The sequence below is a fragment of the Canis lupus genome, chromosome 19 (assembly GCF_003254725.2).
Source record: "Canis lupus dingo isolate Sandy chromosome 19, ASM325472v2, whole genome shotgun sequence".
Taxonomy (NCBI): domain Eukaryota; kingdom Metazoa; phylum Chordata; class Mammalia; order Carnivora; family Canidae; genus Canis; species Canis lupus.
Window position 1 is genome coordinate 13,212,835 of NC_064261.1, and position 15,503 is coordinate 13,228,337.

Here is a 15,503-nt window from a genome sequence, read left to right on the forward strand (position 1 = left end):
AAGAGAAGAAATAGTAGTATTAGAGGAAAGTAGGCTGGAGAGAATTAGGCAAGGTAGGTCACCAGGGTTAAAAGTCAAACTTACATATTATTAAAAAATCTGGCAAAATCATTGTTATGTTGCTTGGCTGATCTCTCTACAGAATTTGGAAAAAAGTAAAGTTTTAAGTACATAGGAAAGGAAGCAAAGCAATTCACTACAGGAAAACAAAGTGTAATTTAATAGAATATGCTTAGCTCAGCCGTGAACAATTTTTACTTAGTCATAGTAATATAAATATTATACACTCATTTGAGGACAGCCCAGGTGGCTCAGCGGTTTAGCGCTGCCTTCAGCCCAGGGCATGATCCTGGAGATTCAGGATCGAGTCCCATGTCAGGCTCCCTGCATGGAGCCTGCTTCTCCCTCTGCCTGTGTCTCTGTCTCTCTCTCCTTCTGTGTCTCTCATGAATAAATAAATAAAATCTTAAAAAAAAAAAAAAAGTATTGGACACCTAACTGACTCAGCCACCCAGGTGCCCCTTACACTGTGAACTTTTAAGCAATTGTTTTCAAAGAGGATATTGCAGTCGTTCTGAGAAAAGATAACGAAATCTTGAGCTAAGACTGTGTAATGGGTTTGGAAAGGAGCAGAAGACTATTGACGTGTTTGGGAAATAACAAGCCTGGGAACTGAGTCGGTATGAGAGGAGAGTATAAGGGTCAAGGATGTTCCTTTTTGTTTGAGTAACTGGATAGGTGGTGGCTACCAAAATCTATATGAATAAATAAGAATGGATTGGGAGAAGCTTAGGAAATTCCTTACAGGTGACAGGGATAATGAGTTCGATTTTGGATATTTTGAGTTCTCAGATACCTCTAAGTTGACTTTAGAGGTTACTGAATTAAGATTGATGGAAGTTAAGTCAGCAAAGTTAAGCTTAGAAGATAAAACATAGCTCTCTGGTGTACATCTCTGTTCTAAAAATTGTAATTAATGAGGGTTAAAGAAATTGAGGAATTTATTTAGGAGCTGGCAAGTGTTAGGACTGACGTGGGTTCCAGTAAAAGTTAGGATGAAGAACACATTGGGATGCTCAAAACTCATAGGGATGTTGTATCCAGTGGTAGAACTGAGAAGAGTAAGACTTTTCCATCAATTTAAAAGAAATATTTAAAAATCAGCTTAGGTAGTTCAGTTGGTTGATGTCGGACTCCTGATCTTGGCTCAGGTCAGGTCTTGATCCTCACGGTTGTGAGTTCAAGGCCTGAGTTGGGCTCCATGCTCGGTGTGGAGCCTATTTAAAAACAAAAATCAGTTTATGTAGGGTGGTTAAAAAATTTGGGAAATATGGGGATCCCTGGGTGGCTCAGCGGTTTAGCACCCACCTTTGGCCCAGGGTGTGATCCTGGATTCCCGGGATCGAGTCCCGCATCGGGCTCCCTGCAAGGAGCCTGCTTCTCCCTCTGCCAATGTCTCTCTGCCTTTCTCTCTGTTTCTCATGAATAAATAAATAAAATCTTTTAAAAAAATATGCATTTGGTTAATCTTTTCCTCCTCTATTCTGATGAATTCAGTTCAACGAGAGACATGATTGCCTAAGTTCTAATTTGAAAACCTAAAGACCTGGTAAGTGTCATGACACAGAAGAAAATTACTAGCCTAGCCCCCAGAATCTTTATTCATTTTTGAGATACAAAAGAGTGATTTAAAGACATGACCCTAAAGCAGAAATATGAGCAAACCCCAGATAGTCCTGATGGTACAATTCTGCAAGTGAACACAACCCTGTATCTTCTCAAAGTAGATTTTATTACTCAAAAGGGCTTCCCAGTACATCTCTCAGATTACCAATTTATTTTCTTCTACTTTGTAATCTAAGACGACGTTGGTATAAAATAACATCTAGAAAGAAGCCAGTGAAGTAATAAATGTGCAAATGTATTTATAGTTCCAAGTAAAAAATAAATTTGCATTCCATATTATCATTGTCTCTCAATTAGCCAGTTGCTTTGTTGAGGAGTTGTTGATGTGGGAAACAAAGGCAGTAAAATTATTAAATTTCCTTACCATCTACTGCCCGTTGACAAGTCCTTGAAACAGGCAGAGTGACATTCCTCTAGGGGCTTAACTGCTTCAAGGTTGATACTTTGCTAAGGACAAAAGGCAATCTTAGCCCGACCCCCAGGATCCTGTAAGTCTACTTTAACATATAAAAATTTCTTTGGAAAAAAAATTCCTTTGGGAAATAAATAAATAAATAAATCTTCCTTTGGAAACTTCCTTTATCTCTACCCGCCCCCCCCACCACCACCACCCCCAAGATATGTGTTGGCAGTCATCCCTCAAGCATGACCCACCAATATACATCTGAAGGGGCTCATGACTGAGTTTTTACTAGCCAGTAATACAGGACCTTTCCTGACAATAGCTGGCCTCCTCAAGATCCTGGAAACCTTGTTTCCAAAATACCTGGGAGGCTTCCCTTCCTGCTCCCAACTTTCAATGGGCCACTCCTCATGACCCCCGTGCAGCTCTTTCTGCTCTATCAGGTCTTGTCCCCCTGCCCTAATAAAACCACCTTTTTGTACCAACGACGTTTCAAGAATTCTTTCTTGGCCATCAGCTTCCAACCTTGACATCTTCCCTACATCATTGTGACTTGAGGAAAGAATGCTCATGGTTGAGTATCTGCCTTCTGCTCAAGTCATGATCCTGGGGTCCTGGGATCGTGTCCTGCATCAAGCTTCTTACGGGGAGCCTGCTTCTCCCTTTTCCTATGTCTCTGCCTCTCTCTGTGTCTGGCATGAATAAATAAAATCTTAAAAAAAAAAAAAAAGTAAAGAATGCTCAGCAGGTGAAGCTGTTGAGTACTGGTTTAGAGTTGAAATTTGTAAAAACTCAGGGCAGGATCAGTAATTGTCTTCTGCCTAAGTATAAGGTCTTAAAGTCCGATGTCATCTACAGGGCAAGGGAAATGGATCAAAGGTGTGAGTTGGTAACAAGTGTCTCTAAAACATACACTAATACAGGCAACTATTTTGTTGACTGAGATGGATGGAAAAGTCCAGGAATAACTGCTCTGGAAATGAATGATTTCTAAAGACATGCTTTAGCTTTTCAAAGAGCATCATATCTGCGTTTTTAAAAGTAATTTCATAAGGTTAAGAAGGGAAGGTGTAATCTTTATGGTTAAAGAAAATAAAGGAAAGAGGTTAGCATTTCTGAGCTTATACTTGTCTCTGCTTTAAGTTGCCAAGATGAGTTAAAGTTTAAGATTTAAAGAAGCTCTGCTGCACGAAAGTGCCCAAATCCACCCCCAGCTCATCCTACTCACTAACACATCTACCCATAACAAAATAGCAGAAGCAAAAGGAACACAGGCCCTCTTGGCTACTTTAATACTTCTGAGGTGCAAAGAACACCCATAATTATCAGGAATTCCTTTCCAAAATCTATGTTGATTTACTGACTTTACATTCTTTCAACAGCTATTCCTCTTCCTTGGAGACCTTTAAAGCACACGGTTCTTAAACCTGGCTGCACATTAGGATCACCTAGGGAGCCTTAAAAATACCAACTGCAAGCCAATTGAATCTGAATCTCTGGGGTAAGAGAGATCCAGCATAGGTAAGGACACTCACTCATCTGCTTTTAAAACTCCCCAGGTAATTCTAATATGTTCCAGGCCTGAGAGCCAATTAGAGCCACGGCCCTTTGTTTCTTAAAGTGTAACCCTTGGACAGATCACATCAGCATCCTAGGAAACTCGTTAGAATACAAATTTCTCGAGCCCTGCCCCACTTACTGAATCAGAAACTCAGGGTAGTGGGGTCTGGAAATCTGTGTTTTAACAAAGTTCCAGGTGATATCAATGCATCTAAAATCTGAGTACCAGACTCTAATTAGCTGTTTTTGAAAATTTAATGTGTATTTGAACCTTCTTATGCAAATGCAGATTCTGACTCAGTAACGTTGGGGTGGTGCTTGAGATTCTACATTTTTAACAAGCTCCCAAGGATGCTGCCAATCTACTGACCACACTTTCAATAGCAAAGGGCAGGATACAACTTTATTTCTATGGAATTATCTAGTACATTATATAGGAAAAACAGCTATACCTCAGTTAGTCACAGGTTTATACACAGAATAGACTTTTTGTGCTAAGTTTACATTTTCTTTCCATTAACACAATCTGGTGAATCTGCACATTAGCTCTCTTGGTTCTTTTTTTTTTTTTTTTTTTTTTTTAAGATTTTATTTATTCCTGAGAGACACAGAGAGAGAGAAAGAGAGGCAGAGACACAGGCAGAGGGAGAAGCAGGCTCCATGCGGGGAGCCCAACGTGGGACTCGATCCCTGGTCTCCAGGATCACGCCCTGGGCCGAAGGCAGGCGCTAAACCGCTGAGCCACCCAGGGATCCCCACTCTCTTGGTTCTAAGGAAAATCTTTCTGGGTTTTGTTCCCAAATTTTCTAAACTGTTTTCAAAGTCCTTCATGAAATCATTGATTTCCTAGGATTCTCTCTATAAGAATATTCCTAGAATTAAGCTAGTCTACTCCTGCAAAATGATCCAAATGTACCTCTATTCCCTTTGTTTCATCCGCCAAAATCTATTTCCAAACCCAGTTTCTATAGCAGCCTCTGCCCAGCATCCTCACTTCTCAGTCTTACAGTTATCTCTAGATTTTAATTGCGTGTACATTTACTAGCATAAATCTAAATATATCCAAGAATTATGTCTAATTATACAACATTCATATAAGTATGATCTATCAGAATGCTGGTTTCCCTGGGATCACATGTATTTTGGTGGGGGGAAATCTGGCTCTTGTTGCAGATACGGAATACTAACTATTCTGCTGGTCTCCCTTATTTCTGTCTTACCTTGTTTGGTGTATAATAGAACTAAGGAGGAACACACAATTCAAGTTTGAATACATTAATCAAATGCGACACAAGTATTCTGTATTCAGAAAAAATCCTCTTGAATATATGAAATAATTAACTTTTTAAATATACTTTTATTGTGAAGTATAAAATATCTGGAAATGATTTAAAATTTTTTCAGTAACAGTGTTAGTTCAATAATCTTTATGAGAGAGCACCACATTAAAAATTACATTCATAACAATCTAAAATGCGTATGCTAAAATAATTAATAGTGATTACAACATTAGTGAGTCATGAAATTCAGAGGCTTTTCTAACCATAGATCTAAAACTGGGGTTTCAAACTCAAGTGTGTTCAGGGCTAAGATGGAAACACAAAGTAGTGAAGTAGCCTGATAAAAAAGGGAGTCTATGAGACTGGCAAACTAGGGAATGCATGCTCAGTTGAAAGACTTTTCAAATTCAAACAAATTTTGAAATATTATGCATACTGAATAAAACAGCTGTGGGCTAAACTGCTTTGTATTGACTGCCAGTTTGCAACTCGGGCCTAAATGATTTTTTAGCAGTTTATGTACCCAATTTTCAAATTGGCAGACAGCATTTTAAAAAATGTATCTATCTCTATCTATATCTATAGATACAGATATAGATATAAAGCTTGAGTCATTATTTTGGGATAAATGGATAAAAAAACTGTAAGAAAAGTTATTTTGTACCTTAATCAATTTAGGAAGTTGCATGCATAATATTCTTAAAAACATCTGGTTAAGAAATGAAATTTTTAAAATACTCTTTCACATTTATTTGGGAAAAAAACTAGTTATGCCTAAGAGTTAATTAAAATGAGATGAAATTTCATTCTTTTACTAATAGAAAGTCATATATCACAATACATTATTGCTTAGTAAGAAATATTTAGGTGAAAAATAAATATTGGTTTTACTAAGGCGTAATTCAGAAAGCAATTCAATCATATTGCCTCACTATATAATAAGAAAATGTTTGAAATTCAGTTGACAACGCATTTTGCTTTATCTTTAAAGGGTATTTTGTTTAAGAATTTTCGTACATTTTATACTTTCGGTTAAAAGTAAAGGTTCTAGTCTGAAGATATAAAATTACGATAGACCAAATGGCTGTAACCAAATTGATTTGGTTTGCTATGTCAAAGCAGGCTTACAGAATTTACAGTTTTGTATACCACCAATGACTTCACATTAGTGACTTTTAAATAGTTTTTAAAAGTAAAGATGATGGAGACATTAAAGTGATAAATAAAATCTTTTAAATGGCTATGAAGGCACATTATAATTTAAGGTTCCTTGCTAGACCAGGAATACATATTTCAAAATAATCCATAAACAATACAGATTTCAAACAAATAAAACTCAAATATATTTATTCCAAACCTTGATACAATTCCCAAAAATATTTTCTACCTTTTTCAAACATTTTAGATCTTAGCTTTAGAAGTTTAACATAAAAAGAAAGCACCAAATCTAGCCATATAATCTCCCACTTAAAAAAGTTAGTAGTTATGGTATCTTTTTCTGTAAAGTTCTATGGAACAAGTCAATTTCATATGTGGCCTTTAATTTCTGAAATGAAAAAGCCAAACCTGTTAAATATATCTACCTAAAGTTAGATGTTTAGCAAACCCAGAGTAGGTATATAAGAAATGTTAAGACACAGTATCAAGTAATGCGATAGGTGTTCCCTTATTTGCATTTTTCATGAATTAAAACTTTAGGGGAAATATGTTTGGCATCATTTTTTAACCTAGTATTTGGCAAAGTTTTAAAGTCCAGCCAAGTCATATGCATCTTATCTGCATTCCCACATTTGTTTTATATTAAAACCACTTAAGTATGAAGCAATTGGGATTTTTTAGAATTCAAAGTTAACACTGATTTTATACATCATTAAGTATTTCCATGGCAGAAATTAAAGTTGAAGATAAGAAAAAACATGTTCTCAAATCAAGTCAATAGTAGAACTATCATATAAGGGTATAGAATACATGCTGATGTATTATACACTTAGTTTAAGTAGTTCTTTAAAAACCAATAAGTTTTCTATGAATAAATTTAATTAATAAATTATTCACAATTAAAATATAGTTTTCATAAATAGTAACAACAGACTAGATATTGCATATATGGGATTCCCACAAAAACAATAACAAAATACTTCAACATTATTTTATCCAAATATTGGTTTACAATTATTCAAATGTATTTAAAGAGCATTGTTGACTGATCATAACAATGAGTTCCAGACTAAATTGATAGCAATTAGATATCGTGCTGTCCGCTTGTTCTTCGTATCATCAAAGGATGAAATTCCTTTTATAAGAAACATGATGGCCATACTGGTTACATATAGTGATCCAATTAGTTAGCATATTTACGGAGGAAGCGTTCAAATGCATCATAGATGGCTCGTCTAAAATTAAATATGAAAGAAAAACTATAGGTAATGAGCATAGAAAGAAGACAGTACTTTTTTCAAAAAAGATTTTACTTATTTGACAGAAAGAGAGTGTATGTGTGGGACCACAAGCAGAGGGGGCAGAAGGAGAAGCAGACTCCTCGCTGAGCAAGGAACCCAACATAGGGCTCAATTCCAGGAGTTTGGGATCATGGCAGACACTTAACCAACTGAGCCACCCAACTTGCTCAGATAGTACTTTTACTGTAAATTATTTCCAAAGTTACCTGTGACTTGCAACCTAACTTCATCTCCAAATAGCTCTGAAAGAGGCAGGTACCTAAGGGTGGGTGTTTGGATCCATGTAACTTTACTGCTGGTAAAAAACCTCAAAAGTGCTTTCAGCTGATGGTGTATTCAGGAGCATTTTTTTTGTGCCTTAGAACTTATATAATATTTATGTATTTATATAATATATATGCAATATAAATATGTATGTCACTTGTTGAATATTTTTTTAAGTTTTTATTTACTTATTGAGAGACCCAGAGAGAGAGAGAGAGAGAGAGAGAGAGGCAGAGACAGGCAGAGAGAGAAGGAGGCTCCATGCAAGGAGCCCAATGCGGGACTTGATCCCGGGTCTCCAGAGTCACGCCCTGGGCAGAAGGCAGGCGCTAAACTGCTGAGCCACCCAGTGATCCCCAACTTGTTGAATATTAATTGGCCACATAACTTTTCTTTTTCCTTCTTTAAAAATTTATTTATTCATGACAGACACAGTGAGAGAGAGGCAGAGACACAGGCAGCCTCCGTGCAGGGAGCCCAATGTGGGACTCGATCCCGGGTCTCCAGGATCACACCCCGGGCTGAAGGTGGCGCTAAACCACTGAGCCACCTGGGCTGCCCCACATAACTTTTCATAATGTAGTATTCAACCTTTTTTATAAATTATGATAAGGATGCTTTTTCTTCAGAAAAACACATGTTCTTAGCAACTGAACTAAAAGCAAAAGCCTTAGTTTCCAATTTTACCTTCAAAAAGTGTTTTAATGGGATGCCTGGGTGGCTCAGCAGTTGAATGCCTGCTGTCAGCCCAGGGTGTGATCCTGGAGTCCCAGGATGGAGTCCCACATAGGTTCCCTGCATGGAGCCTGCTTCTCCCTCTGCCTATGTCTCTGACTCTCTTTCTGGGTCTCTCACGAATAAATAAATAAAATCTAAAAAAAAAAAGTGTTTTAATATTTTAATTGGACATTTAAGGTGATATCTAAGAGTTGAACTAAATGAGTGACAACATACAAAGAATTATTTTTTGGATTAAAAAGAGGTGAAACATGTCAAACATATAGTACACACAATTCTTCTATTATATAGCTATGCAGCTGGCAGTTTTGAAACACATCATGCACAGGGCACTAATTTAAGTACTTTATGTGAACTTATTTAATCACTAATGATTAATATAGCTCAATGATACCTTTTGCCATCAAATTTGAATAGAAGTAGAAATAATATGGCCTATCAAAAAAATGGAGTCATAGAATAAGTTTTTATAACTTCTAATAAGTGCTAGAGTCATACAAGGTTATTAGCATTAAAACCAATATTTCACTTCTCATTTAAGGTTCAATATTCACATGCTACTAAAAAACAGTGCTGGATTTTTCTACAGATGCTCATGCCATTCTGAGAGAAGAAAGTGGAATGAAAAACTCATGATGAACCAAAGCAAGTTTTAAAACCCTGGTGTTCCTCCCTATATCCTAAAATACCTGGATATTAATATTTGAAGAGGATAGAAACACAAATAAAATATGCCTATCATATGCTGCTTCCCTAATTCTTTAAAGAAAAAGGAGAAGAGAAGGATGGGATAGGAAAGAGTACCACAATGTGATAACTGAGGGAGGCAAGGAGAAAAAAGACTAAACGTACAATAAAAATACTTGATCATCTATATTTTTTGAGGCAAAAAAATTCCAAAAACTGAGCAAATAAATAGATAGATACCTGTTTGGACCAATCATCTTACCTGAAGAGTCCTTGTTTAAACAGATAAGCACTAATATGACCCCCTTCTAGATATCGGATTTCACAGCCGGGCCAAATTTCTTGTAGACTTCGAACTCCTGTTCGTGGAATATAAGCATCTTCTTTGGCTTGCACCACTATAATAAGGCTTGGATCAACTGGAACTAGGGATAGAATTTTAAAAGATGCAACATATATATACTTTTAAAAAGCTCTAAGACTTTTGTACAAATAATATTAATCATATTAGAAAATGAAATACACCTGACAGCACACTAAGCAAAACATCTGTCAAACAAACCTTTTTATTTTTTTAATTTTTATTTCTTTTTATTCTTTTAAAGATTTTATTTATTTATTCATTACAGACACAGCGAGAGAGAGTGGCAGAGACACAGGCAGAGGGAGAAGAAGCAGGCTCCATGCAGGGAGCCTGACGTGGGACTCAATCCCAGATCTCCAGGATCATACCCTGGGCTGAAGGCGGCGCCAAACTGCTGAGCCATAAGGGCTGCCCCAAACAAATATTTAAAAAGATTTATTTATTTACTTATTTATTTGAGAGAGAGAGGGAGGGAGAGCACATGTACTAGCAACTGAGCTAGTGGGAGAAGAGGCAGAGGGAAAAGCAAACTCCCCTTTGAGCAGAGTCTGATGTGGGGCTCGATCCCAGGACCCTGAGATCACAACCTGAACTGAAGGCAGCTGCTTAACCAACTGAGCTATCCAGATACCCCTAAAACTTTTTGATTAAGTTAAAAATCAACTATAATATAATACCATAACATTTATCTCTAATACAATGAGATGAATACTTTTAAGAAGATACACAATCTATTTTTAATTAATTAATTAGATGTTTTTAGATTTTTTTTTTAAGATTTATTTATTTATTTATTTATGATAGACATAGAGAGAGAAAGAGAGGCAGAGACACAGGAGGAAGGAGAAGCAGGCTCCATGCACCGGAAGCCCGACGTGGGACTCGATCCCGGGACTCCAGGATCGCGCCCTGGGCCAAAGGCAGGCGCTAAACCGCTGAGCCACCCAGGGATCCCCTGTTTTTAGATTTTCATGGATAAAATATGATACAGTTAAATAACCAACTTATTCTGGAAAATACATTCTAGAGCCAACAATAGACATACTCTTGAAAATAGGAAATTATTTTGTAAAGCAACCTTAAAAATATTTCAAAAGTTTTTACACATCAGCATTTTTTATTTTTTTTTTATTTTTTTATTTATTCTTTTTTAATTTTTATTTTTTTTTATTTTTTCACATCAGCATTTTTAATTTCAATATAAAAATTGGTACCTGAGAAATTTGCCACATGAGTACATTCATCCATGACTCCTTTCATGAATATTAAAGATTCTTTCTGAAGATTGTTTCTTCTTTGTTCTTTACTAAGTAGGTGATATGACTGTGGATTGCAACTTGTATAATTACTTTTGTTGGTTGGAAGTGTTTGATTGAAGGATTCCATCTTAGAGGTGTCTTGCAGTAAGAGTCCTTCTGATGTGGCACTGATAGATGTTTTACTAGATTTATGGCACTCACTAGGTTTTTGGGATACAACTTGGTCTGTCATATCTAAATTTAAAGTTCTAGAAACCAGATTAAGGTTAGTTAGCTTGTCTGTGCTGATAGGGAAGCGTTTCACAAACTCTTGTCCCATTTTGAAAGAATCTGTCTGAATATACAAAAGAAAACATCATTTAGTATAAAATACATTTTATTTAAGAACCTTGTTAAAGACAAAACACAAATGTCCACCAATGGATAAATGAATAAATAAAATGTAGTACATACATATAATGGATTATCATATAATCTTTTTTTATTATTTTTTTTTATTAATTTATGATAGTCACATAGAGAGAGAGAGAGAGAGGCAGAGACACAGGCAGAGGGAGAAGCAGGCTCCATGCACCGGGAACCCGACGTGGGATTCGATCCCGGGTCTCCAGGATCGCGCCCTGGGCCAAAGGCAGGCGTGAAACCGCTGCACCACCCAGGGATCCTGATTATCACATAATCTTAAAAGGGAGTGAAACTCTGATACATACTATGACATGGACGAACTTTGAAGACATGGTAAATGAATAAGCCAGACACCAAGGACAAATACTGTATGATTCCAACTTTTATAAGGTACCTAGAGTAGTCAAATTCATAGAGACAGAGAGTTGAGTGGGAATTACCAGGGGCTGAAAGGAGGCGGCAACAAAGAGTTACTGTTTAATGGGTACAGAATTTCAGTTTAGTGAAATGAAAAAGTTCTGGAGATGGACTGCAGTGATGATGTACAGAGGTGATGGTTGCACAACAATGTGAATGCACTTAATAACATCGTGGAGCTGTATGCCAAAAAATGGTTGAAACAGTAAATTTTATGTTGCATATATTTTATTACAACTTAAAAAATAAAGAAAAAAGAGATAAGATTATTCTGAGGACTAGGATAAATAAATGACATACTATATTGCTAAATGTCTCCTATTAAACAGTAAAGGGTATCATTTAGTCTGCATCACATTTTTATTGTTAAGGTTTTGAAATCATGACCTGCCTTCATCTCAGAACTTCCAAAAGCCTTATAAGTGTATCCTGGCAGTACCATATCAGCCACCTCAAATCCCTTTCTCAGGTTAAATGAAGAAGAATTAGAAATTATCAAGGAAAAAAGAACACCTATTAAAATCTCAAAAGTATGTACTCAGTTTAAGGAGTTGTAAGTACAACATAATTTAAGTAAAGATAAACTTTGTTAGGGACTCCTGGGTGGCTCAGTGGTTGAGCGTCTGCCTTTGGCTCAGGGTGTGATTCCAGAGTCCCAGGATCGAGTCCCACTTAGGGCTCCCTGCATGGAGCCTGCTTCTCCCTCTGCCTGTGTTTCTGCCTCTCTCTCTGGGTCTCTCATGAATAAATAAATAAAATTTAAAAAATAAAATAAAAAAATAAACGTTTTTAAATACTAAGGGCAGAGTCAAAAGAAAAAAAATGACAACCTCGGAAAATATATTTGCAACTTATATGACAAAGAGCTAATTTGCTTTATTAAGCGCTAGAAGTGAATACAAAGCTCAAAACCACAATAGAAAAAGTGAGTTAAAAAAAAAAATGAGGGATCCCTGGGTGGCGCAGCGGTTTGGCGCCTGCCTTTGGCCCAGGGCGCGATCCTGGAGACCCGGGATCGAATCCCACGTCGGGCTCCCGGTGCATGGAGCCTGCTTCTCCCTCTGCCTGTGTCTCTGCCTCTCTCTCTCTCTCTCTATGTGTGACTATCATAAATAAATAAAAAATTAAAAAAAAATGAGCAAAGGACATGCACATAAAAGTGACCGACAATGAAATATAAATAGCTCTTAAATTTAGAAACATATTCAATTTCACTTATAATTAAGTAAATTAAATAAAAACAATCCCAATTTTCACCTCAGGTTAACAAAAAACAAAACAAAACTTTTAAGTTTGCTAACACACTAAATTTGTGAAATTATGAGGAAACATAAACATGTTCCTACTGGTAGTATAAACTGACATGACTAGAATTAGATAAAATCTAACCACATTACAAGTGCAACATTTCTAGGAATTTATACTTATGAAATGACGTATGTACAAATTTCTTCATTGTAGCACTGTTTATTACTGGTGAAAAATGAGAAACAAACAGGGTACTAGTTAATAAATCATGGAACATCCATCCACATGACTGATTATTATGCAGCAGTAAAAAGAAAAAGGAAACATTTGTGTATAAAAAAAGGTAAGGAAAAAGTTCATATTTCTATTGGTTTGAAAAATTCCTTGAAATATTAATAAACAGTGGGTTATTTATTGAGGGAGATAAGACCTACACAAATTGGGAATAAGGGTAGGACTTGTTTAATTGTATGTCCTTTTATATTTCATGATGTTTCAACTATATGATTATACAATCTCCTTCAAAAATTAAAGAATGAAAAATTGGTTGAAAGCAAGAGAAAAACCAAACCCAACAACATGGCTAACAGAACAAATCACTAAAGTCATCCAGACCAAAGAAATGTAAAAGGGAAAGGAAGTTTAGAAACATTGAGAAATGTAAGATCAAGCACCTCAGAATTACTCAGAGTGGTACACCAACAACTTTAATTATTTATTTATTTTAAAGATTTATTTATTTATGATAGACACACAGAGAGAGAGAGAGAGAGGCAGAGACACAGGCAGAGGGAGAAGCAGGCTCCATGCCAGGAGCCTGATGCGGAACTCGAACCCGGGACTCCAGGATCGCGCCCTGGGCCAAAGGCAGGCGCCAAACTGCTGAGCCACCCAGGGATCCCCCATCAACAACTTTAACTGCTTTTGACTGGAAAACAGTTTTAAAAAGAAGGAATAAAGAATAAAAGAATAAAAAAGAAGGAAGCCATCTTGAATTCCTTGACTATGCATTACTGTGAACTAGTTCCGAGACAAAAAAAACTTGTATACAACTACCAAGAGTCAGAGGCACAAGAAAGTGCCGGGTAAGACCACACTGCCATTTTAGACAACCAAATTTTTGATTCTCTCTTTAAAAAGATTTTCATATTGAGTTTTCTCATAATTCTCAAATATAGGCATCTTTTTTTATTATATGTACAGGAGGACACAAGGAACTAACTAGCCCGTAGAGGTATTTTGTAACCAAGTACTTAGGCAAGTAATTACCTTCTGAGGTTATACAAGACAGACTTTACAAGAATGAGATTTATAGTAGTATAATTATAAAAAGTCCTAAGAGTAGAGATTCTCTTTTTCTTTCCGAGATTTCTTGAGATTCTCAGTAACTTCCAAAGTGAATGTGTAAAATTTAAAAATTCATAAAAGAACAAAATTCATGAAAGGAATTGACCAATCACCTTAGGAGACCAACAGGGAACCAATACATTATCCTGAAAACTGACAAATTAAGGGAAGAATCAAATATTTATCCTGCCTTTCCTATATGAACTAAACTACTAGGTAACCAAATAATAGATAAGTGCCTTTTTATATAAGCGTTCAAACTAATAAATACAAAAGTATCAGCATTTTGCAGCCCTCCACTAATTAATAGACATAAGCATTAAACATCAATGGAGGCTTACACCACAAAATAGAGACAACCAGACATTATGTGCTTCCTATACTCCTACCAAAGAAATAAAAACTGAATTTAATTGAGCTTCGAGACCCAGCTGCCAACTTCAGGCAATATAGAGCATGGGTGAACGTGCTAAACTGTACCATGAGAATGCAATAAAAAACAGCTAGACTGTGAGAAACTCCACATGTAAATAGCCTAAATTCTTCAATAGATAAATTATAAGGAAAAGGAAAAGAATAGAAGTGAATTTACAGATTAAAAGATACTGAAAAGCACATCAAATAAAAGAATTGTAGTGTCTAAGGATACACATTTGGACAATATAATTATTTTAAAGGTAGAAAAAAGTAATTACTATAAAAATCAGGATAATGATAAATACTGGGGGAGAAGGGCTTTTTAATTAGGACACATGGAAGTGGTTTCTGAGTTAGGTGTTCAATTTCTGTTCCATTGTTCTAAGCCATACATTTGCATTATAGGACTTTTTATATTTGTATTTTATTTTTAAATGAAGAATCTTAGAAACTAAAAAATAGTACTGCTTTTTTTAAAACAAATTCATGATTCTTTTTAAAAATTTTAATCATTAAACATAATCATTTCCCCCCATGTTATGCAAAGATTAAAAATACTTACTCCACAATATTCAAGCATGTGAATAATTTCTTCTTCATAAACTGTCTGTGTATAATACTGCTTTTCCAGCTCTCTCCAATTAATTGATTTACTCAGCACACCCTGAAATAACAAACTCAGTTAAGAACAAATTAGGCCATAAAACATTTTGTCCAATAATTTTATTATTAGTGTGCAGAAAAGAGTAAACATAGCAGGCTTGAAATTTCCTATCTTTAGAAAGTCCTGCTTGCAATGTTAGCCCTTGATAAGAGTCTGGAAACTTAACTAATAAACATTTCCTCACCCCAATCTACATCTTCTAAATGATAAAGCGGGTCACTGTGCCTAAACTGCTTGTACCATGTAGTTTCTGCTGAACATGTACTTTCCATCTGGAATTTTGGTACATGTGAGACAGAGGGTGC

The 15,503-nt window shown here is 36.0% G+C and overlaps 2 protein-coding genes across 18 annotated transcripts in view; one reads left to right on the forward strand and one right to left on the reverse strand.

Moving 5' to 3' along the window:
• The window catches only part of MFSD8 (major facilitator superfamily domain containing 8), a 127,362-nt gene that overhangs the window by 25,993 nt on the left and 85,866 nt on the right, over positions 1 to 15,503 (forward strand). For 4 of the 10 annotated variants that reach the window (XM_049097272.1, XM_049097269.1, XM_049097271.1 and 1 more), the window contains exon 2: positions 3,472 to 3,610. The exons of 4 other annotated variants lie outside the window; for them this stretch is intronic. The gene's annotated coding sequence lies outside the window, so the exon portion shown is untranslated. Of the gene's footprint in view, positions 1 to 3,471; positions 3,611 to 12,983; positions 13,114 to 15,503 lie in introns of all 10 variants that reach the window. 2 more of the 10 variants (XM_049097270.1, XM_049097273.1) reach the window with 2 other exon arrangements.
• The window catches only part of ABHD18 (abhydrolase domain containing 18), a 46,283-nt gene continuing 35,766 nt past the window's right edge, over positions 4,987 to 15,503 (reverse strand). For all 8 annotated transcript variants that reach the window (XM_049097281.1, XM_049097280.1, XM_049097279.1 and 5 more), the window contains 4 exons: positions 15,097 to 15,198; positions 10,656 to 11,034; positions 9,340 to 9,502; positions 4,987 to 7,322 (listed from right to left, as the gene is read on the reverse strand). In XM_049097281.1, coding sequence (XP_048953238.1) covers positions 7,271 to 7,322; positions 9,340 to 9,502; positions 10,656 to 11,034; positions 15,097 to 15,198 — 696 coding nt within the window. In that variant the 3' untranslated portion in view covers positions 4,987 to 7,270. The remainder of the gene's footprint in view (positions 7,323 to 9,339; positions 9,503 to 10,655; positions 11,035 to 15,096; positions 15,199 to 15,503) is intronic.